The 24,318-nt window shown below is 38.7% G+C and overlaps 1 protein-coding gene across 2 annotated transcripts in view; it reads left to right on the top strand.

Annotated features, from left to right (window-relative positions):
• Positions 1 to 9,633, top strand: part of LOC142331231 (uncharacterized) — a 447,558-nt gene extending 437,925 nt beyond the window's left edge. For both annotated transcript variants that reach the window (XM_075376980.1, XM_075376981.1), the window contains exon 6: positions 9,521 to 9,633. In XM_075376980.1, the coding sequence (XP_075233095.1) occupies positions 9,521 to 9,592 (72 nt within the window). In that variant the 3' untranslated portion in view covers positions 9,593 to 9,633. The remainder of the gene's footprint in view (positions 1 to 9,520) is intronic.
• Positions 9,634 to 24,318: the final 14,685 nt, after the last annotated feature.

Here is a 24,318-nt window from a genome sequence, read left to right as displayed (position 1 = left end):
CGTTTAAAGAAATATTTAAGACGTGGATTACGTTAAATGTTTTGAATAATAAAAAAATATCTTATCGGATGAACCGTTACTACAACACCCGGATTTTGTCTTACGACTGATGCTAGTAACGTAGCAAGGGTGCAATATTAAGCCAAAACAAAGACGGTGGACCCTTAATGAAACCGGACAAAATTATTCGACTATCGAAAAAGAGTTACTCGCAATAGTTTAGACGACTAAATATTTTCGCCCGTATCTTTACGGTAGCAAATTTATAATTTTTACCGACCGCAGGCCGTCAATTAAAGAGCCGAGTTCAAAATCGCTCAGATGGCTTTAAAATTAGAGAAATTTGATTATGAAACAGCAAAAAAGGAAAGAAAATCAGAATGCCTATGTGTTATCGCGTATTCGGTTAAATATTAACGAAAGGATAAACAAAAATTTAGGAAATAACTCCGGTAATAGTACCGAAGAACGATCGGTTAGCGAACGAAACGTACGGTGTATATTTTCCAGAATTAGATGATCGATCGGCGGTAGTAAATTTAGACGATAATGAAATTCAACAGGTAGAAAACCGGTTTGGGAAAATATATCAAATAGAAGAATATAATGACTAAACGATACGTGCAAACTTTGAAGGTAATACTACAACCGATATATCGATATTGGATCCGGTAAATTATAATAATTAAAATTAATCCGAGAAAGTTAAAATACAAAAATTATTTGAAAAATACTGAAACGAGAATGAATGCAGAAATATCTGAAAATAATTTTGTCGATCGTATACTTAATTTTCTTAAAGAATTTTTAATCCCGAATGTAAAATATAGTTTGTACTTTGGAAATGATTTTTATAAAATATTTACGACCGTTATAGCTGAATATTTTAAGAGCAGTCGACTACAATCGATTAAATGAAATAGATTTACGACAGCAGGTAATGAACTATTACGTTAATATACGCAAAGAAAAGGTTAGTAAATTATACGAACGCGTAAGGGAAATAAACGAAAAACCAAACAAAGGGTAAAAGAAAAAGCGAACATTAATAGGGAAGAATTACCGATAATTCCGCAAGAAGTATATGTTAAATCGGTCCAAAGTCAAAGTAAAACAAAAAATAAATATAATAAGGAAAAAATGACGGCGGTTAATGAAGAAAAGAAAACAGCGGTTATTTTAGGAAGACATTATAATACAAAAAATAAAATTTATTTATCGAATATAAAACGTTCTAGAAAATTCGACGAGATAACCGATCTTCCGATGTAGATACTAATCCTACTTAAACCCTGTTCCAGGTACATCCTTATGTCCGTAAACGAGATTAATCCCAGATCCCCGCGTGTAGAAGCAGAAGAGCAGAAATTAGTTACGATAAATTCTGGAATCGTACCGGTTAATTTAGGTATAGCCAAGATATATCGTACTTTTGTGCGTTATTACGATTTAAATAATTTGTTTAATAATATAGAAAGCTCGAATAACACTTACGTAAAGAGTCGCGTAACATTAATAATAAAAAATTGTATAAGCAGTAGAAAAGATTTAGTTACAGAAAACAATATCGAATATAGAGATGCGAGTAATTATATAAGATTTATTAATTATACCGAGTTTGTAATAGAAAAAAAGTTAGAAATAATACGTTTAAGTAATAAACAATAATATTAATAATACGCGAGAAAAACACGGAATAATAAACGGCTAAGGTTCAATCGTAAAAATGATTACAGGAAATCGATACTAACGATGAAGTAATATTAAATAGAATAAAATATAAACAAAACGATATAATCGATCGAATATATATTCAATATACCGTAAACGTAGTTATTATATGCGAATTCAATAGGACGATAAAGACAATCGAAGATAATTTTAACGAGTCGAAATATAAATTGTTATTAATGAATTAAAGCGTAAATGATTTTGTACGGTTAGAGAAAACAACGGATTTCCTGAATCGGTTAAATATATTACATAATATTGTATTAAACCTTGTACAGAATATAAAAAAATAGCCTAACGTTTTGTAAGCGATGAACACTACATCCGTATTATATCTACTAAAGAATTATTAATGAAATAATGAAAATATCTATTTATTATAATAATAGATTACCATTACAACTTAAATTAAGCGATATAAGAGAATTTGAAAATACGTTAAAAGTTAATCGTAAGATTTGTAAAAATAATATTATGTACTTTCTTGAACCGCCAATAACAGAAGAAAAAAGTTACGATTTATTAAATTGATATACACGCCTGCTAAAAGAGGTTTAGAATATGTAACTATTATACCGAAAGTAAAATATTTGTTAAAATCAGAAGTTATAAGATTAAACGATAAACGTAATAATCATACGTATAAAAAATATTTGTGTTCAAATGAATTAGTAACTCGTGAAAACACCGATTGTGAAAAATGTATTGTATAAAGTAGTAGATACATAAAATTGCAAGTAAAAGGAAATGCGATTAAACGGATATCAGAATTACAATACTTTTTGGCAATAATACCACGCAAACAAAAATTTACGATTATAAACGATAAAGAAGCCGTAACGAAAGTATTACAAGGTATACTCAAATAATAGTAAAACATTGTATAAGGATAGCCCGCTACAGCATGTAAGTAATAGCTATGGGCGTCCTAAATTTATTGATGTTAATGAATTAAATGTAGATCAGATGCAGCATTCAGATTTATCAGTAGATCTAAGACGTTAGAATTAGAAAAAATAAGTTTGAATAATTTATCGACGGTCAGGATGCAGGCGTTGTATCGTTGTGGACCGTAACATTATATCGTATATTGATTGTAACGATTATTATTATATAGCATATTAAAATATTTAGGAAAACACCTGTCTCTGTTGAACCAAACCCATATGTTTTATTTTATGGGGGAGGGGGGTGAGAAATTATATTACAGTAATATAACTGACGTATTGCATTCCATAAGCTACGTGTGTTGCCTATCCCTTTTGTTTTTCCTGTTTAGCCTCCGATAACTACCGTTTAGATAATACTTCAGAGGATGAATGAGGATGATATGTATGAGTGTAAATGAAGTGTTGAGTAGTCGAGTAAGTGTACTCGTACCGTACGGACGTGTTGTTGTGCTGCTCCGCAATTATAATATTTGGACTAGTTTTGGACTAGTTTTTCCGGCTCTTTCTTGGAGACGGACAATAGGTATTGTTAGGTGAGTGTTTACCGGATGTGTTTTGAAATTTTTACGATTTTTGGTTAACGGACGGATTTTTTATTGTGATTTTTGTCGTTTCAACCTTATTGTCACAGGCAATAAGGATTATAGTGGAGCGTCTCTTCGCTGTACGTGACTATTCGGTTATCTCCAGCCGATAACAGATAACATATCAGTAATTAGTAATATAGTTAATATAAATGTTATTTACGATAACCGATTACATCGGTCAAGGTCTTAGGAAATTCTCTAATACTTCCTACTGTGTATAGGAAAGTTTACCGAATGCTACGAAGCGAATTTAGTAGGGGGAATTCCTTTTCCTTCATAACTCCTGCAATAGTTACTCTATCCAAAAACTTCCTTGATATAAATCTCGATCACAAAAATCCTCAACGTTTGACCCCTCCCCCTTCCCACCAAAAATTTAATAACAATTTTTGGGAGGATACATTTTACCCCCCTCGACCACTCGCTGGACTCGGAATTGTCTTCTGAGTCCAGTGCCACACCACGAGAAGGCGCGGGTCACTTCCTTTGGAAGATACATTTTACCCCCCTCGACCACTCGCTGGACTCGGAATTGTCTTCTGAGTCCAGTGCCACACCACGAGAAGGCGCGGGTCACTTCCTTTGGAAGATACATTCTCCCAAAGCGGTGGCACGACGAAATCGTCTGTAGCCAAGAAAATGGACATCAAAGGGAAAAAGAGAGCCCGTCAGGGCTCCTCTGAAGAAGAGGATGGGTCGCCCTACTCGTTTGGCAGTCTGGTTCAACAGCTTGGACAAGCGATTGATGCCCTGAAAAAACATACGGGGTCAGGTTTGACTAGATATATAGCAGTCCACGAGCAGGAGCTGAGGAGAATACACGAGGGCTTAACTGATCTGTCTGATGTGTCCCTTCCCGTAGAGGTTAACACGCAGTCCACTCAGACTGATCCTGCTTCTGACACGGATCAAACAGAAATATTAAATCTTGATTTGTCTGATGAATTAATTGAGTTACTCCCGCGCAGGTGGTCTGCGTGAGCAATGAACAAGGCAAAAGTCGTTACTCTTCCGACGGGGATACATGTCAATTTGTTGGCATCAGTAAATCGAAGAGAGCGGCCACAGAGGCAGGCATGATCGCATTAGACTCCTCCACAATGATGGAGAGTTTCCAAATGGAGGCTATTAAGAAAAATAAATTTACTATTTTCTTCGATTCCGAAAAAGGGGAAAAGCTTGCGGCCAGATGCATTATAAATGCATTAAGAAAGGTACTAGTCAGTGTACGCAAAGTGACCTATATTCTACCGACTGGTGAATATGGCAATATTTTGAGAAAAATACTTATTTATTTGCATAGAACCAACGAGGAACCTGCAACATTGGTAGTACCCAGGAAATCAGATTCAAGCCGTGGGCGATCTAGGTCTGCTTCGGCTCGTCGCTCGACGCCTCCGGTTGAGGGGAGCAAGATAGTTGTTATCAAGGGACAGGGCAAGTCCTATGCGGATTTGCTCCGTACCATGAAGGGCAAAATATACAAGGAAGAAGCTGGAGAAGTTCTTTCTCTAAGAAAAGGAAGAAACAACGAATTAGAGATCAGGATCAAGAATGCCGAGCAAGCAGCTCAATTTACTACGGTGCTTAAGGACAGAGTGGCAGACCTTCAAGTGAACGTAAGAACTAGGGGTGATAGAAGAGCGGTTGTGCATATAAAGGACTTAGAAGAAGACACGTCAGAGCGTGATATTAGTGAGGCGATAGTTGCAGTTATTGGTGCCGCTAAAACGTTCCGGATCACCTCGATAAGAAACGCCTACGGTAATACACGTAATGCTACAGTCACCACAAATCACAGGGCAGCACTAAAATTGATTTCGAATAGACTTAGAGTTGGCTGGGTGCACTGCCGCTCGTACATCAGAACGGATCCTGTCAAATGTCATAAATGTTGGGCGCTGGGACACACCAGTTTTGAGTGCAGAGGTCCTGATAGGTCGGCTTTGTGCTACAACTGTGGGGGTACAGGCCACTTTATACGTGATTGTAAAGCGGCGTCCAAATGCCTCGATTGTAATGGGACTGACCATCGCACCGGAGGCGTAAAGTGCGGCAAAGCCAGAAATGATTAGTATAATATTGTCCGATGCCAACAGGAGTATTCTGTCCCGTGATTTAGTGGGAGAGACCGCCAGGGAATTGAATGTTGACATCGTGATTACTACTGAGCCGAACTTGGGTACTGCTGCTCGTCATGACTGGCTGGCTGATGCTGTTGGTGATGTCGCTACAACAAACGTCAGTAATAGGATCGGATGGCAGTTGCATCATAGAGGAGAGGGGATTTTAGCGATTATTTTGCCGAATTTTGTCCTTGTGGCTGGATACGTGAGTCCTAATATTGGAATTGCTGAGTATGAACTTTACATTGACGAAATACAACGGGTCATCTTACAGTCACCGAAAAGAGCCGTGGTTATGGGTGATTTTAACTGCAAGGCCACGATTGCTGGTAGCAGTTATACTAACAGAAGAGGGCAAATCTTTACAGAAATGATGATGGCGACTGATATGATCTGTCTAAATGACGACTCTTATACATTTGAAGCCAGAGGTCATAGATCTGTATTAGACCTGACATTGGTCGATAATAGTTGGGATCCTTCGCTCTATCGATGGAGAGTTTTGAGGTCAGAAACCGGTAGTGATCACTTTGCCACGTTATTTTCTTTTGACGGTATACGACCGGTGATCGGGAGAACTTCAAAGCCGCTGAGATTGTCTAAAAGACAGGTAGAAGTAGCGGTTGACAAAGTTGCTCGCAAGCTCATGGATGGCAGAGAGGTTACGCCTTTTGTTCTGCAGGAATTAGTAGTCACGGAGATGGCGAGGATTCCCCAAAATATCAGGGGGTATCAACCCGCTTACTGGTGGACTGCGGAGATTGCGGACCAAAGACGGATTCTGCAGTACTGGCGAAGGAGAAAATTTAGACTCCGTAGAAGAGGCGGTGCTGTGTATGAGCATGCTGTAAATATGTTTGCTGATGCCAGGCGGTTACTAAATTACCTAATAAAATCTAGCAAGAGAGCACGTTGGAAGGAGTTATGCTTGGAGCTGGACTCGGACCCGTGGGGACGTCCTTTTCAGATCGTCATGGGAAGACTGGGTAGACGTTTGCCTGTCCTTACAGCTGAGTCTGCTGGTATACAATTGAGAACACTTTTTCCGGTGGCTGAATCGGGTCTATTGGAGCTGGTTGGATTCACACAACATGAAGTCACCTTGGCGGTATCTAGACTCGGGAACAAAAAGAGTCCGGGTCCAGACTGTATTCCTGCTGCGATCCTCAAGGGACATGATGAAAGCCCCTTGGGAAATGACAGATGTGGCAAGTTATTGCTTGCAGAACAGGACCTTCCCTAATTGTTGGAGGGAGTCGCGCACTGTATTCTTGCCCAAGAAGACTGCTAATGCAGAAGTGGTTGGTTACCGCCCGTTGAGCCTCATAAACAATATGGGGAAAGTGGCTGAGAGATTGATCGCAGAAAGGTTACTGCTTGAGCTAGAGACAGGCGGGGGTATTCATAACAACCAGTATGGGTTCAGGCGTGGCAAATCGACGCTTCAGGCGATTGAAAAGATAATTAGCTGGGCTATAACAGTCAAGGCTGGAACATGACGCACCAGGAAGATTCCTTTATTGGTTATGCTCAACATTAGAAATGCTTTTGGGACCGTCCAGTGGGATTCCATAATGGCGGCTTTAGTCAGAAGGCGAATAAGCCCTTACATTAGGAAACAGATCTCCGAATACCTGTCTGAAAGATGGACTACGGTTAGCACGCTTGATGGTGACATACGATACCAAGTTCATGGTGGTGTCCCCCAGGGGTCAGTACTGGGACCGTTACTTTGGTTACTGGTCATTGATGATGTATTACGACTACAGCTACCTGAAGAGACGGAAATAGTGGCCTATGCTGATGATTTAGCGATACTCACCTCTGCGAGATCAGAAGATGTCCTCGAACAAAGGAGCAATGATACTCTAGAGATCGTAAATAACTGGCTAACCGACAGTGGATTAACACTTTCAGTAGATAAAAGTCAATATATTATGTTGGTGGGAAGGAGACAGCTGCGAGATCTTGAACTTAAGATAGGTGAACATAGGCTTGAACGTGTCAATCAGGTTAAATATCTGGGAGTGATAATTGATAAAACCTTAAGCTTTAGTGCTCATATAGTATATATATGCGAGAGAGTCGAAGGATTACTACAAGCCCTCATAAGGCTATTAGCTGGTCGAGATGCCCCAAGATCATCTAAACGAAGGGTTTTAGTCTCCGCATGCACCTCGGCTTTATTGTATGCTGCACCTGTTTGGTATAGAGCCATATTCACGCAAAGGAATGCTAAACGATTGAGGAGTCTACATAGACAGGCTCTAGTTGGGGTGATGTTCGGATACCGCAGAATATCTTATGAGACGGCGTGCGTTCTGGCTTCCACAAAACCCATAGAACTCCAGGTCTTGGAACGCTGGCTTCGCTTTCAGGGCATGGAACGGGGTGATGCTTCTGAAGTGGTTATACAGGCATGGCAGCGTAGATGGAGTCAACATGAGGGGGCTATGTGGACAAAAAGGTTGATTTCAGACATTAGCCAATGGGTCAAACGAAAGCATGTCGAGGTCAGCTACTATGTCTCTCAGATGTTCTCTGGACATGGAAATTTCGAGCAATATTTATTCCGCTTTGGTAAAAGAAGCTCTCCACGTTGTCGGTACTGTGAACGCGATGACACAGCTGAGCATACAATATTTGAATGCGATAAATGGACAACACTTAGGTTTCGCACGGGAATACAGAATCTCACACCCGAGGAACTAATTAGCTTCATATTGAGTTCTAGACAAAATTGGAATAATTTTGAAATATTCTCCATTTTTGTTTTAAAAAAGAAAAATGATACTGAAAGACGTATGGGGCACTAATAAAGACTGAAGTAATTGTAGAACTAGGATATTCATGAGTATTGTCTCTTTATGAAACCTACGACCGCGAGTAGGCGTTACGAGATCGGTCTGGGAATGTAAAGACCGAGACCCGGCTTCGTAGTTGGTGGCTGGGAACGACATAGTCGAGCCTGGCTACCTTCTGCGGGGTTAGAGGCAGGCAACACCAAAAGACCGAGACCCGGTTCCCGGGGCTGGGGCTGGGGACGGCATAGTCGGACTCGGTTCCTGCCCTGGGGATTTGAGGCAGGCAATGTAAAGCAAACAAAAAGAAAAGATCCGACCGGGGGGCTGACCTAACGTGCCGGACATACAGTCGGTGGGTGGGTAGGCCTCCTTTGAGTAAAAGGACACTTCCTCGGGCTGCGTATACTTAATTGGATAACCGGCCCGAGGGAGTAGGGGGAAAAAAAAAATGAAGTGTAGTCTCATTCTCAGTTTGACTATTCCTGAGATGTGTGGTTAATTGAAACCCGACCACCAAAGAACACCGGTATCCACGATCTAGTATTCAAATCCGTGTAAAAATAACTGCCTTTACTAGGACTTGTACGCTGGAACTCTCGGCTTCCAAATCAGCTGATTTGGGAAGACGCGTTCACCACTAGACCAACCCGGTGGTTAGTGTTGCCTATCCCTAGTTTCCAGAAAAGATACCGTGAAAAAGAATGTAATGCGGCTGCAACCTTTGTCTTCTTTATTCTAATCATAAGAATTAGAATAAGTCTCAATCAGGAACTCGTCAAGTTAACAAGTATAATTAACTCTTCGCCTTGTATTAGTAGACTCGTTCGATAATACATCGTTAAATTTTGACATAAACAATTACCTGTAATAATTTTATAAATTAAGTTCATGTTTTTAAAAACGTAATTCGTTGAACGTATAGCATATTTAATTATTATAATATTTCTTTGAAAATTCTTGAGCATTTTGCCTATTTCTAAATATACTTACTTTTTCTTTTCTCTCATAACATTAAATTTCCTAAAATATCCTCTTTAGGGATCTATTTTAATGCTCATTATAAAACATTGATCCATTACCTGAATCAAAAAATTAATAATTACGGTTAAAAAACATTCTATGAAACACGAGCGACAAATTATTGAATTTAGGAGGGGTTTTTAATTGTAAAGAAGTCAATGATCATTACAAGTAGCGAGACTAGAAATTTAACAGTCGAAGAAGAGAAAAAAGCGTAAATTAAATAACAAAGTTGTAAGCTCATTGAATAGTTTTAATAATAATAATAATAATAATAAAATGGTTTTTAATTTTATTTTTAGGTACTACAAGTCTCATACTCGTATTGCAATTTGATGTTACAATTCAACAACAAAAAGGAAAAAGATATGTAAATTTATAACTGATTTTGTTGTAGATGATTTTTAGATTTTTAAAATATAAATGTTTTATTTTATGCGATTTTTCTTTATTATAATACCTTTAAGCCATTTAAATTTTAAATATCAGCCGTTTTATTTTAATTAACAAACACAATTAGATTTATTATCGGGCTAAATTGCAGCCCTGTTACATCACAAAATAACAGGAAACGCACAGAGGTGTCACAAAAAACAAGAAGCTAAAAAAAAGAATTTCAGGACATGTTATATAAAAATATATATTTAAAAAAAATCATACAAAAAATAGGCCAGAAATATTTGGTTTCCAGTTATAGCTAAGAAAATGTTTCACGCTGATTTTTAGTCCAATAACTTTTAACACAGGGCCTTGCGACACCCCAAAAATCCCCAGTGTGACCTCCTACTTCTCTGAGGAGCCAGAGGAGTCATCAAATCTAATCTTAGTAGTAGTTTTGCAGTCTTACCCCGTCTGAACTTGCCCAACCTCTTCGTTTGAAAGAAACCGAAAACCTAACTAAATGGAAAAAAATGAGTAGTTTGTTTATAAACTTTCGTAAACAAAAATAAACGTAAATAGTATCAACCAATAGCAACGCCCACTGTCGGGCCAACGAAAGCGATCGGTCAAAAGCAAGCCACCTAGTATAAACAAGATGATTGCCGATGGCAACACCAACTAAAATGAAAACAAAATATAATAAAAATAGAAATAATAAATATCCGAGACTGAATAACTACAGAATAATTTAACTAACAAAAAGATTAATAAAGAAATAGTGTTCACTTCCTTGAAAGCGGTGTAAATAAATAAAACCGCCACCAAGCTAGCCTAGAGAGCCAATTAGGCTATCTACGTAACTAAATATGTTATTATTATTACTAATATTCATACAAAAATGCCTAGAACACAACAAGAACAAAGAAACCCAAACCGTAATGATCACTGATCATAAGAAACTGTAAATAACTAATAAATAATACAATTTATAAATGAGTTAACGGAGCCTATTTTTACACTACCTCTCTTACTGGCGTTGCGTGATGGACTAAGTAACCAATGCTGCTAAAAAGACTTTGTTTTAGCAAAATCAAAAAGAGAAAGTACGGTGGAATGAAAAAGGTGAAGCTGCGTTATCAGAAAGATTAACCATTGGACCGGACCGCTGGTTGTCCAAAAGAGAGAAACATCCCGCCTGTTTGTGCGCTCTTCCACTCTGACCATTCAGCTAACTACAGTGGTTACAGGGTTTATAAGGAAACATTAGTGAGAAAGCAAATACAAAAGGTTTTACCCAGTATTAGGACTGCCACTCAGCTGAGGTTACGAAAAACCAGTCTGCACAACCCTTGACTTGCGTAAAGCAAACATACTATCATTAGCTAAGAGAACTACTAGAGTTCCTGACACCTATCCTAACGGTTGTATGCTGCAGCTGTTGAACAACACACTGCTGAGGGCAAGCTAAAGCAGCTTACATTCAACACAGAATTTCTTATTCACCATACAGAAAATCTGATAGCCGGCTTACAAATTCGATATGAACTGTTTTCTAAATCAAGGCCAATATGGCTTCATGAAAGGGGTTTGTACCGAGGATTGCATCATAAATGCTCTTGCCGAGATGGAAAGCGCCGACTGTAAATGTATTTTGGCAATCTCTGTAGACATAAAAGGGGCATTTCCTTTCTTGTATTGGAGTTCTGTCCTCCATGCGTTTGAACGTCGTAATGTTCCGTAGCCCTACAGGCCGTAGTACGTGATTACTTGTCTAATCGCACGGCTGTGTTTAAAGATGCGCATCTAGATGTGGAAAACTCCGTCACTAGGGGAAGCCTCAGGGCTCCGTTCTCAGTCCCTGCTGTGGAACTTGGTCTTTGACGGATTTCTGGGATTGACATTCCCAGAAGGGGTCTCGGCCATCGCCGATGACTGTCTCCAATTAATTCGTGGTGACTCACGACGGAGATCGACGCTAGAAGATCGAGCGCAGGCGGCTTTGTCGATCACAGAGGGCTGGATGGATATGAAAATTTAAAGATTTCTGTGCTCAAGACGAAGTACATGCTTCTCAAGGGTGCAGAGAAATTAACGTAGAGTCGGAACCCCCACATTAAGTGTAAAGGCTGTGTAATCAGCCGAGTTAGAGTTCATAAGTACCTAGGTGTTTTCTTTGATGAGAAGTTGCTGTTTAGCAACCACATTAGGTAGGTAACGGCGGACGCCGTCTCAGTGATGGATAAAATTAGGATTGCTTGGAAAGACTATGAGTTGTTGGGCCGTCAAATGTACATGGTGTACCGATGTGTCTTTGAAAGTATGACCCTTTATGCGGCGTCCGTTTGAGCGCATAGGTTGAATATGAATAGAGAGCACTTGTTCAAAATTTAAGGAGTGCCCAGCGCAGAGCCTTAATTGTGTGCAATGGTGTTTTTAAAATAACCTCCTTCGAGGCTACCGTCGTATCGGGAAAGGCTCTCCCAATCGATTTAGTGGTAAAAGTTCGGGCAGCCATGTGGAAATTGCAAAGAGGCAGAAAGGCCAAGGTATTTGGGATGCGGTTTTGGGCTGGGCCTGTACCGGAGTGGAACGCTGATCTCAATGCACCGGTTCTAAATTTCGAACAGTTGCCCATCTCCCGCCTGCGTAGGAGGCTTTACTGCCTCGCGATGGATGCATAGCAACAAGAATGGCACGCCACGACTAAGGGAAGTTCCTTGTATAGATTTATACAGAAACATGGGGATATTTATACACGGGGATGGTTTGCCTCTCCTTTGTTTTTAAAGGAAACGGGTGCCCAGGTGCTCTCCAACCACGCGAACTTGAACCAATATTTGTTTCGGTTCAGTCTGGCAGCTGATGAGCTGTGCGTCTGCGGGGAGGTCCAGTCGAACGAATACATGATGTTGGACTGTCCAGATCTTGGGAGGGGGAGAACTCAGGATACTCTGGAACTTAGAGGTCAAGGGGAAAATTAGCCACTCATAAACGGCGAGTCAATGTGACAGGAGCCTCATTGTCGGACCGTGTGGTTGTTCCTTGATGCCGTTACGTTGTTCAATTTGCATCAGTAGTTTTTCGGGGAAAAATGATTCCTACCGTGCTGCTATGGGAAAGCTAGGTGAGAGTGATGGGTAGCCACCAGCCAACAAAGTTCCTAGCGCTTTAATGTGGTAAACAGGTAGGTACTTGCTGGCATTCAGCGACCTAGGCGAGGCAGCGAATTGCTTTCTTGACGATGTAAATTCATTTATTGAGTGTCATATATATTTTATTAGTTGACGGGGTGCGCCTACCGATTTTTTTTTTTTAGTAATAAATGACAAGTGAGCGGTAGGACACAAAGCGAGTTGTGTGTGGCACCACGCTTAGTTTGCTCACGCAATTAGGTTAGCTCCAGGAGCTAGTTAAGACTGGTCGCTTACTGTTTCAAGGCCCAGTAGTAGTTTGTGGCACAGACATTCGGTCTTATGCTTTAGGGCGACCGAATGAGATGGCGGCGGGAGAAATGCCATACAAACCAATGTATAAGCCTGCTTACAAAGTAATCATAAACATTTGTTGATGTCCAAATTCCTAAGAATCGCTACCTGGAATATAAATGGATTCGCTAGTAGGGGAAACGAACTGAAGGATTTAATAGTTTCCGAGTCACTGGGTGTCGTCCTACTATCGGAAACGCACTTCATGTAATGTAATTTTTTTGACTCCGTGAGTTCTCTCTATACCATGCTACTCATAATTTCGGCTGGGTGATCATTGAAATGCGTCGCGGCATCATCACGGAGTACAGGACAGATCTCATGCAAGCCAGCTCGGTTGAGATTCTGTATTGGCTAGGACTCTCTAGCCAATACAGAATCTAGATAAACTCTAGAGTTTATCTCTTCACTAGGTTCGTGGTATATCGAGGGTGGCGACAGGAACGCGAACCACCTTCTGTGGGGCTCTCAGCTGGTTGTTAAAATAAGCAGATCTTTAAAGGGTTACATTGTCAAAAAGCAATTGAGGGTAATTTCTGGAATGCAACCTACCTACTGAAAATCGGATCCGGCTGTGATCCTGGATTTACTTCTACTTTGTCACTTCGGGTGTATCATCATCCTACACTGAGGTTGGAAATAACTACCATTCAACATCCGGCCATTCTGCTATTCTGCTCACTGTCAGTGCAGGAGTGATAAGGTGGAAGAACCTCCCTTATGCTATCGACCAAGATACTAAGACGACATATAAAAACGTACAAAGACTGGGTCTCGTATCGAGACTGGGTTGAAATCGAACTAATTATTCCTGTAAATTATACCTGAATGTTTCCAACAACATCGATGTTGCGACGCAGTACCTGACCTCGACTTTGCAAAAGGCTGCATAGGGATCAGAAATGAAGGCTAGTCAACGGGTCATGGGAGACATGAGCTAACCAAGTGAGGTTCTTATCGGCCTCTGTCCTCGTACTGTAAACCTGCAATTTGCATTACCGGTACCGATTTTCTGCAAGGACAGTGTTCTATGTACACGTCGTTGGGGCTGGACAACGATCGGTGCCAGTCAGTCAGTCAACCTGCGTTGCTGCGAAGTGTTTCACGGAACAGCGACGTAGTGTGTTGCAGGAGGGCCACCGTTGGCTAAATAAGGACGTTTTCTTTGTGTGTCGGTTTCCCAATTCTTATTTCGTATTGCTAATAAACTTTCTGGATTCTCTGGCAGGTTTGGGAAGCAATTTAGCTTCAACCTCGAAGGTGGTCTGACTTAGGAGCATTTAGATTTGTTGTTTCGAGCGGGGATACGTGGGAGCAGGTGGGCTTGCTCGGAAAAAATTATTAAACGCACGCCTTGAGTTAGGTGTTTTATTTTTTCAAGCTGTTGACGTAGTGCCTGACGTCCCAGTCGATGCTACATGCTTAAGCTGCGTGGAGCAATCCGGTGGGAGAATGCTCTGAATACTTGACATGTTTGTCAAGTGAAAAAAGTCTTCCTTGGCAATTACTTCCATCTTGTCAGTAACTACCTTCACTTGTTTCTTTGGCCTCTGTCTGGCGCTTACCTCCGCCATTGCACTGACTGCCGCTAGTACATCGTCCAGCGCACTATTGTAGCTTGTTTCCGATTCACAACTCGAAGTTGAGAACCAGCGCTTAGTTCTTTTTTCCTTCTCGCCTTTACTCATATCTGTATTAGTTATGTTCTTGTCTTCAATTGTCTCTAAGGTTTCATCCATGTCTGTTTGACGGTCGGGTTCCTTGTTTTGCAATTAAAAGTACAACTCCGATATTATGTTTGCACCATTATTGGCCTCTGCGTCTTTTGTTCTGGTTGTTTTTGACTTCTGGGTTTTCCTTACGGGTATTCCCAAATTTCCGGAGGTTTTAATTCCGTTAGATTTTGAGTCACAAGATAAAGGAAAGGTGGGTACGAAAGAGGGGAGAAGGAGTAGAATTTTTGGAAGAGGGGTAGAAATTAAAATTTTGGTCCAGGGGAGTTGAGAAAAGTGCTCCCCACGAAACTTAAGGAGTGAGTAGGTGGAGTTTGGAGGGTCGGCCTAGACCCAAAAGGGTTTGGGGCTAGGGGGCTTCTTGCCAAAGATATAAGGGAAAAGGTCTTGTTCCTGTATAACTTGAAAAACTTAGAAAAAATTCTAAGTGTTTAATACAGTTCACAAACTACTCGTGAACTGCCCAAAAATATATCAAAATGATTATTTTCTACGCCCCTAGGGGCCGTGCACAGTCCTAAAATTAAAATCGAACACTTAAAACTAAAAAATAAGTAATAAAACTTGGGTTGGTAACCCTATTTGTATGTTTTCCACTCTTCAGAGGTCAATGCTCTAAAGTATAACTGCCATTATTAGACCAACGAGCGCCGCCATTTTTAGTCCAGTCTAACACAACAAAGAGGTCTTATAACCTCCTTGAACTCTCAGTTGGTAGCACTGTAACAATGGCGGTCCGGTTTGGTTAATAATGTGCTTTATTACACACTAATATCACTTAAAATCACTGTTTTAATCACTAAAATTATAATAACACACATAAAATCGTTAATTATATTATAATTAAGTACAATATATCACCAGTTAATGTTATTTTAGCTTAATACTACTTACTGTTTGGCTGCCACCACACGGTCTTATGCGTTATTTACTCACTGTAACATTATTTTCACTTTAAATTACGCCATGTACGATTGCTCAAAGTAAATAATTGAAGCACTACGCACACCTACAAAGCAACTAAACAACAAAAATCACTATTACAGCGAAACTTGTAGGAGCTCGTATTAGACCAGTCTAGTAGTTGGTGAATTCCAACTCTGCACTACCTCTCACTCTCTCTCTCTCTTTTTCCTGTTTAGCCTCCGGTAACTACCGTTTAGATAATACTTCAGAGGATGAATGAGTAACCAAAGAAGAACTAACAGTGGGGTTCTTGTCGCCACCTTTAAAAAGCAATATTAATTTGTACCCTTTCAACAGGCCAGGAAATGCTCAGCAGAAAGCATCCTATTATAAATTCTAAATTCTAGTCAGCAAACTGAGAATCACAGGTAGTGAGCAAACATTGAGTTCCACCGTTGTGCAATCATACACGGGGCTTTCTGCTTCCTTCAAGCACTAGGGCCTTGGAAGGCGTATTCTTGTTAGGCTGAAAGGCGCTAGCACCGAAAGGACTTCAGGGGACGGACTGAAGGGAAATCATGCCGGTAGTATGAAACTCATATGCGCTTAGTCTCCTACGATCAGTCCCAGTCAATTATTTCTCTTGGTTAAAGGACCGGAATGCAAACACCAACTCCGTCCAGAAATAAAACACAATATCTATAACCGCCACTAAATAAATAATGACCTGTAATGACCCATCCAACAAACAAAAGACACAGCAGCAAGGGATATTTGTCCAGGTTCTGCAATTAGTAAGATAATTTAAAAAAATAAACTCCCACTACCCTTGTGTTTCGTTCTGTGACGTAAATGATGAATGGATATTTAAGATTTAGAAAAGCAATAATAGGACTAGTGGTGTCTGAGCATACTAGCTGACTATTGTTGGACCCTAAAAAGAAATGCTCATGATGCAAAATATCATAGAAAATCATACATTAGTACTTTTTAGGTAAGATTATATTACACTAAGAATGCATTTCAAATTTGTTATGTTGTAAAATTAAAACATCTGTCTCTAAAAATCTTTACTTGACTAATACTGAAACTATATCTGAAATCAGCATGAAAATGTTATTAGATTCAATCATTTTTACTTCTGGGTCAAAAAATAAATCAACTCTTTTATACCATTGTAATTAATAATAAACAGTGAGTCCTATGTATACAAGACAAAGCATTACTGTAAACTCATCCCATACAACCTGATGATTCCTAACATTTGGAATGTTTCAGAAAGTAAACTCATGGAAATGGAAAATTTTCAAGTAGTAGAATTTCTAATGGTCAAAGCCCATACAATGAGCTGGTTCCTGCAAATTATCTAAGTTAAGAATGCTGGATGCAATTCTTGTTAGCATTTTTTGATAGCTATGTCCATAATGGTCAATAATATAATTTATAGATCGTACTACTATCATCACAGTTCTTTTTATATATTTATTTATTTTGTTAAGCTGTTTTTTGACAGGTAGTATATGGGTATATCATTCTACCTTTTATAAGTCTTCAGTACACTATCAAAATTCTAAGGAAAGAACTTCCCCGTTTTTATTTTATTACTTTTTATTCTATTTTTTTAATATAACTAACTTTTTAAATTAAAAATAAAATACAGTTTTTAATGATTTTTATTTTGTTACAGTATTTTTTAAATTTTTTTCAGGATAGATGGAAAGCTGACAACCAAAACTGTTTTTCCTCCACCTTCTCCCACACTTCTCTCTCCTTTATCTATTCTTCAAACTGGTACTTTACCATTGAATTCAAATACCATGACTTTTAGTTTTTCTTGTGTATCACTGGAAGATTGTTAAATCATTCTTTATGATTTTTCATTGATGTTTCTGATAATAATATCAACCTCTCTATCAAACTAGGCAACAGAACTGTTTTCATGTTAACTCAACACAATAGTTCAGTTTATTATGCTGAAATTTCCATTTTTAATTAATTATTAAACCATTTAAAAAATTTCCCCTCCAATTTAAAATACAATATTATTGTCAATGAATTTTTTTACAATACTTATTAAAAAATTTTAAAAAACCTGATTTTTCTTTACTCAACATCATAGTTAAGTATGTGCTTAAATAATTTTTCACTGTCTCTGTGATTTATTTTTTATATTTAGTATCACTTTCACATATTTTATCTTAATATTATTTCAGGTATTTGTATACTTATGTATGTATATATGTATATATAATAATTAATATGCAATTTAATAAAATTTATTTTTGATTTTATGAATTTTATTTATTTATTTTTTTTTGTCTTTAATTATGTATTTTGAGATGCTGATCTGATCAAGGATTTTACCTTGCTCTATGCAGATAAATGTTGGGAAAATTCGTTTTTTCAACCAATAGATAGCATATCTATCCATTCCTGACATGATATACATATGTATTGATCTGTATAAAATTTTTATTTATTTCCTTAATTAATGCTTTAACTTTAACAATTGGTGCAAATTTAGTGTCATTCTGCTCATGTTTACATTTGTAAACATGTTTACATTTTAAAATCTTGATATTTCAGTTGCTTTTCTACAATTTTACTTTTGAAAAATAAAGTTAACTTGACAAACATGATTTTTGATGTTGAAAACGAATATGAACTCAAAATATTGCTATCGCCTACCATTTTTGAAACATTTTAAAATTTTAATTAAAGGATTTTTTTTCATTTTTCAATGCATAGTTAGCATTTTAAGCTCTATATTGTATTTTGTTAGCTCATTTTTTGTTGTTTAACTTTGTTAACATAATTTTTAAGCTATAAATATACAATAATGAATTAAATCATATCATAGTCACATATTATGACATCATGTCTAATACTGTACTGAAGAGTGAACCTTCATGGACAAGATTAATCATGTCTGTGCAGGTCAAAACATGCAGCTGAAAACACAGCTGTGTTGCTTATATTAAGCACTGGATTTAGGAATGAATTAATTTTGTTCAGTTTTATTGCTGTCTTAAGTTTGTTAACAATGCAGTGTCATAATGCCCTGAAATTGTGTAAATGATGTGGATGCCTTTTGTTACGTACATGGTGAGTATACCGTAAAATCAAATAGAAAAGAACATTACACCTTTAATTAAAAAAGCATATCATTTGTACTTTCAGTGTAAAGTTGATCTGGATAAGACGTGGGCTCCTTATATCATATGCACTAATTGTTCTGTATATTTAAAAGAATGGCTGAAAGATGTACGGAAGGCTTTGCCTTTCGGTGTACCTTTCTTTTATGCCTATCAGTATTGTTATCGTCAAGCACGAATAGGTAAATCATTTATTTTGTCTTTCCCCAAGCGTGAATCTGATTAAAGAGTTTATATTTCTACCCAATATTTCTACAAATAATACACTTTTGGGGATGGATGAGGGAGGGATCCCTTGGTGATCTATTGTTTTAGGGTGGTTTTATAAAATTGGGAGAAAGATTAAAAGTAATACCAACTATTTTTTTTGCTGGATGAAAAAAATCATCAATTATTTATATGTTGCTGTCATCCTGGATAAAGATAATTCAGTCTGCCAACAAATTGTGGATAAAAAATGGGCATCCTTGAACTAGAGACTGTGAAAAACCTTTTTAGGTAGTTTTGTTCATATTGTCTGCTGCCAAATCACTTTCTTATTCATTTCATTATCATTCTGTCTCTTTATCTTCGAAACTGTCTTCTCCAAGCTATTAGCTATTAGAGTTTTAGCTTGATGTTCACTGGGTCAATGATTAATGTAATGAATACTTACTTTACTTTTTCGTGTCCGAGCGATGAGACATTAAAACCTTTGCGACCAGTATTGTGCCACCGAAACACCAGAAGCATTTCCTTGCCATAGATCTTCTAGTGTGCACTTGGTTGGGCAGAGGGTGCATTTTAGGAGATGTTCAGAGTCCTGAATCTCACCGCACTCGCAGTTCAGGTCGTTAGGCTCTATTTGACGCCATCTAGCGCGGTTAACTCTGGTTGGTGCAACCCCAGTTCGAAGCCGGTTTAAAGTCATCCACATTTGCCAGTCCAGGTCATGTCCTGGAGGTGTTGGACCTCTTTTTGGGAACCATGGAGGGGGCTCGATAGATGTAGAGTTCAAAAATCCCTTTCTCGATTTCAGTCTCGGAGGGGGTGGTCGCTCCATCTGGTACATTGTATGTCGTGTATCGAAAGATTGTCTGAACCGTTCAATGTACTCGGCTTCAGCTCGACGCAGTCCAGGTTCCTCCATGCCTGCCGCTCGGTGCAACTTTTCAATAGGAGTGGGTTTCATACATCCTGTTATTAAACGACAGGTCTCGTTCAGCGCTATATCAACCTTTTTGGTGTGTGTTGATCTGTTCCACACAGGACATGTATATTTGCCTGTTGAATAGCACAAAGCTCTAGCTGTCGTCGACAGGACGGTTGGCTTAGCACCCGATTTACTGCTTCGGAGTTTCCTCAGGAGATTGTTCCTCGTATTTACTTTCAACATTGTGCTTTGACAGTGAGCCCTATACGTAAGTGATCTGTCTAATATAACTCCAAGGTACTTTGGTGCTTCTGAGTGTTCCAGCTGCTGATCGTTCCATATAACATTCAATCGTCTTTTTGCTTCCCTGGTTTTCAGATGGTACGCGCATACAATTGTTTTCGCTGGATTTGGTTTTAAGGAGTTTGTTTTATAATACTCAGTTAAATCATTTAGGGCTGCGGTAAGTCTCTTCTCAACTTCTGGAAAAGTTCGATCTTGAACAGCCAAGGCAAGGTCGTCTGCATACAGGAAATGCTCAGCCTCGGGGAAGATAGGTTGATCGTTGGTATACAGGTTGAAAAGTAAGGGTGATACCACACCCAGTAAGCCACAGTTTGTGGCTTACTGTATCGTAAGCCGCCGATAAGTCGACGTATGCAACGCCTGTGATGAGTTTCTCCTGAAAGCCCTGTTCAATGTGCTCTGTCATGTAATGAATAAATCATTATATGATTTATTTTTTATATCTAAAAAGAAACCAAGTATTTGAAATTTCACATCACCATGTTGATACTCATTATTTTGTTACAAACAAATAATATTTTGTTTGTCACGTTACTCCATCTCATTTCTAGTCTGTAAATATGTATGTAATTTTTTAATTTTTTCTTTTGCAAAAAAAAATGAAAATTTTTGAAAGCAAATTGTTTATGAACTTTTATTTTAAATCGGGCAAGGTACTTATAGAACCTTATGAAAATGTTTATTTTATACTTTTATTTATAGTCACATGAACAGTTAAAGTCATTAGTGACTTATCAGTGTGATGTAACTGTAATGGTAAATTTGTAGTCTTGAACAAACTCAGGTCAACTACTCCTGAGATGTGTGATTAACTGAAACCCAACCACCAAAAAATACCGGTATCCACAATGAAAGTATTGCAAGAGAACTAGAGAAGAATGTATGAACCATATGTGATGTAAGAGTGTTATCAGTATTTTAAATCAAGTTCACCAAAATTACTTAATCATGATCAACAATAAAATGGTTTCATTGCTTATGAGTGCATTCCACATGGTTATAAAAGTTTAGAAAATAGTTTTACTTAGAAGAAATGCAACAATTGAAGGAAATTATGAAAAAGAAGCATAGGAGAGACATATGGGCGCTGCATTATGACGATCCTCTCTTGCTTTCAGTGCCCCTTATTCCAGAACTTTTGATAACACATAACATGGCTATCATACTTCAGTCTCTCTGTTCATTTAATATGAATATTCTTCCATATTGGTGAGATTTTCATTGAATAAAAATCAGTAATTGCAGTTAATTAATAACTAGTTCAGTAAAGTAAACACTGATCAGGAATAGTAATTACTCATATTTTGGATGACTGAAATTGTGCATTTACTGATCAGTAATTATAGTTTTTACTTTTAATCGTCAAGTAATTACTGATAAATTTCTAGAAATAATTCTTTTTTTCTGTAATTACAGCCATTTTTTTTAATATGTAACACAAGTTGGATCAAGTTTTTAAAAATGTTAAAGTTTTTTATATATTTTTACATCTATACATCAGCTGTTGCACATACATTATTGCAAATTTCATTTGTGTGTATTCTTGCAGTGTGCAATATGTTCATATTTCATAACTTGTGTATTTCTATCAAGTCACATATATATCTTGTTAAAAATGTCAGACAAAAGTTTAGTGATACTGAAACGTAAATTAATCCAGTTGTAGAAAAAACAGAATGCAGACAAGCATTTTGTTCTCTTACACAGAATGTATTATCCATGTATTGAAAAATAATAATACAATTGTTATGAACAAATCTCTATTAACTCTTTATCTTTATCAAATCTTTATCAATTGAATGTTTTTGTAATAGTTCTATATACTCTGAAGTCATTACTAACATCATTTTAAGATTTTGGATCTAACAAATATCTGAGAAAAATTAAAATTTTTTGTAGCACACTTAAATAATCTCCTCAAGTTTCATTTGTATCAGGTAAAAACAAATTTGTCAAAAACTCAACCAATTCTTTTCCAAAATGCAAAAGTTTCTTCTACCGATTAACATTAATTGTTTTGCTCTCCTTATAGTTTTTTACATTATGAATTCTCATAAATACAGCCATTTTTGTAATCTGTAAATGTTAAGTATGGCTATTGGCGACAGAAGCAAGCTCTGCAGGTTTCCAGGGCGCCAGTCTATCTGGCAAATTGGGAATGGTGAGCAAAGCGAGCTCTGCGCCCATGGGGATAGTCTCTGGCCCCAGAAGCCCCATATTGGCTCTGGGATTCACCTGGGCTAACTGAGTCTTGAGGATCCAGGTTCTTGCTAGATGGACCGGTTAGTTAGTGTAACTGTGGACTTTTTTATTAAAACTATTTTTTAGATTTTTACTATAACAAAATAAATTTACAACTTAAAATAACTATTTTCAAATGTTAAATTTACTAGTCAAACAGGAAAAAATATTTCTTGCAATATTAGATAAATGTCTGGATTCTGTAATTGAGACAGCAGGCTTGTGCTGCGGCATTGGCTACAGCTACAGCAAAGTTGTTTCAAAATTTTAAGCTCTGGCCTCTCATAATAAGTAAAATGTATTGGAATCCATTGTACCATAGACTAATGACAAGTAGCTGGACTGTCTGGCCCGAGACCAATGTGAATGATCATAGGTTTATAACCTATGAGATCGCTTACGGAGGCAGTCTAAGAGCTCCAGATTCAGGTCGCTACAATCTAAGAGGCTTGGATAAGGACAGGATGAGGTGCAGGTGTGCGACTGCTTACAGGGATTGTAATAGCACATGGAGCACAGGGAGGAGGTGGAATTGATGGCTGAACAACTCGGCCAGGCCATCAACACTGGCCGCAATAGGGGCATACAGCGGCCTAAGCCAATGAACGGACCCTAGGCTAGTAGCCAGTCCGCTGATCCGCGAGTGCCTGGAGCCGTCATGATCTCCGCTTCCGGGGAGCCGTCTGTCAAACGCAGGCGGAAACCCGGGAAAAAGTGGTGGTGCTCTGATTTTAGTGTTCTACGCGTAAGAGTTAGGTGTGCTAGGAGAAGATACCAGCGTCGCCCCCTAACGGGGATTATTGTTGACGAAGTGCGCGCTGAGGGTCTGCGGATATACCGGCGCACCCTTAATGAGTACGTTCATGCTATCAAGGAAGCCAAACTAAAATTTTGGCAAGACTCTATGCGCGAGTTGCAACGCAGTCCCTGGCAGCCTGCTGTGTCATGTTACCGGTCAAAGCCATTGCTCGTGCTGTCCAGTGTTCGATGCGGGTTTGGTGGTCGTGACCACACGTTAACATCTGTGGCAACTTACCAGGCGTTCCTGGATACTCTGTTTCCAGATACTTTGGAGAGTGAAGCAGAAATCGGCGTCAGGGCGAGTGAGACACCATTGCCTGGCGTATGGACTGTGGATCCTGTAGATATAGACCGAATGGTTTCTCGAACGGTAGTGAGAAAGGCACCGGGTACCAGCTTGACCCGGATATATTCTATCATCTGCTGCTTGTCATAAGAGAGCCGCTTAGCAGGCTGTTCTCGGGATGCCTTAGCTGGGGTTGCTTTCCGACTCGTTGGAAGGTGGCTTTGGTGAGGGTGCTCTTAAAATCAGGAAAGGATCCGAGTGAGGTCAGCAGTTATCTACCCATCAGCCTATTGCCGGTATTCGGCAAGTTGTTTGAAAGGCTGATTGTGGAACGGCTCTGGGAAAACATCGATATAAGCGATTTTCTAAATCGAGACCAACACGGCTTCATAAAAGGGGTTGGCACCGAGGATTGCATCTTAAATGCTCCTGCCCAGATGGAAAGCGCCGTAGCCCTGCAGGCCGTGGTACGTCACTATTTGTCTAACCGTACGGCTCTGTTTAAGGATACGCACCTAGTTGTGGAAAAATCAGTCACCAGGGGAAGCCCGCAGGGTTCCGATCTCTTGCTTTGGAACCTGGTATTCGACGGATTTCTAGTGTTAACATTTTCAGAAGGCGTCACGTCCAGGCTTTCGCCGATGACTGTCTCCAAAGTACCTAGGTGTTTTTTT

The sequence above is a fragment of the Lycorma delicatula genome, chromosome 10 (assembly GCF_047948215.1).
Source record: "Lycorma delicatula isolate Av1 chromosome 10, ASM4794821v1, whole genome shotgun sequence".
Lineage (NCBI taxonomy): Eukaryota > Metazoa > Arthropoda > Insecta > Hemiptera > Fulgoridae > Lycorma > Lycorma delicatula.
This window is presented reverse-complemented; position numbering and strand designations above follow the sequence as displayed.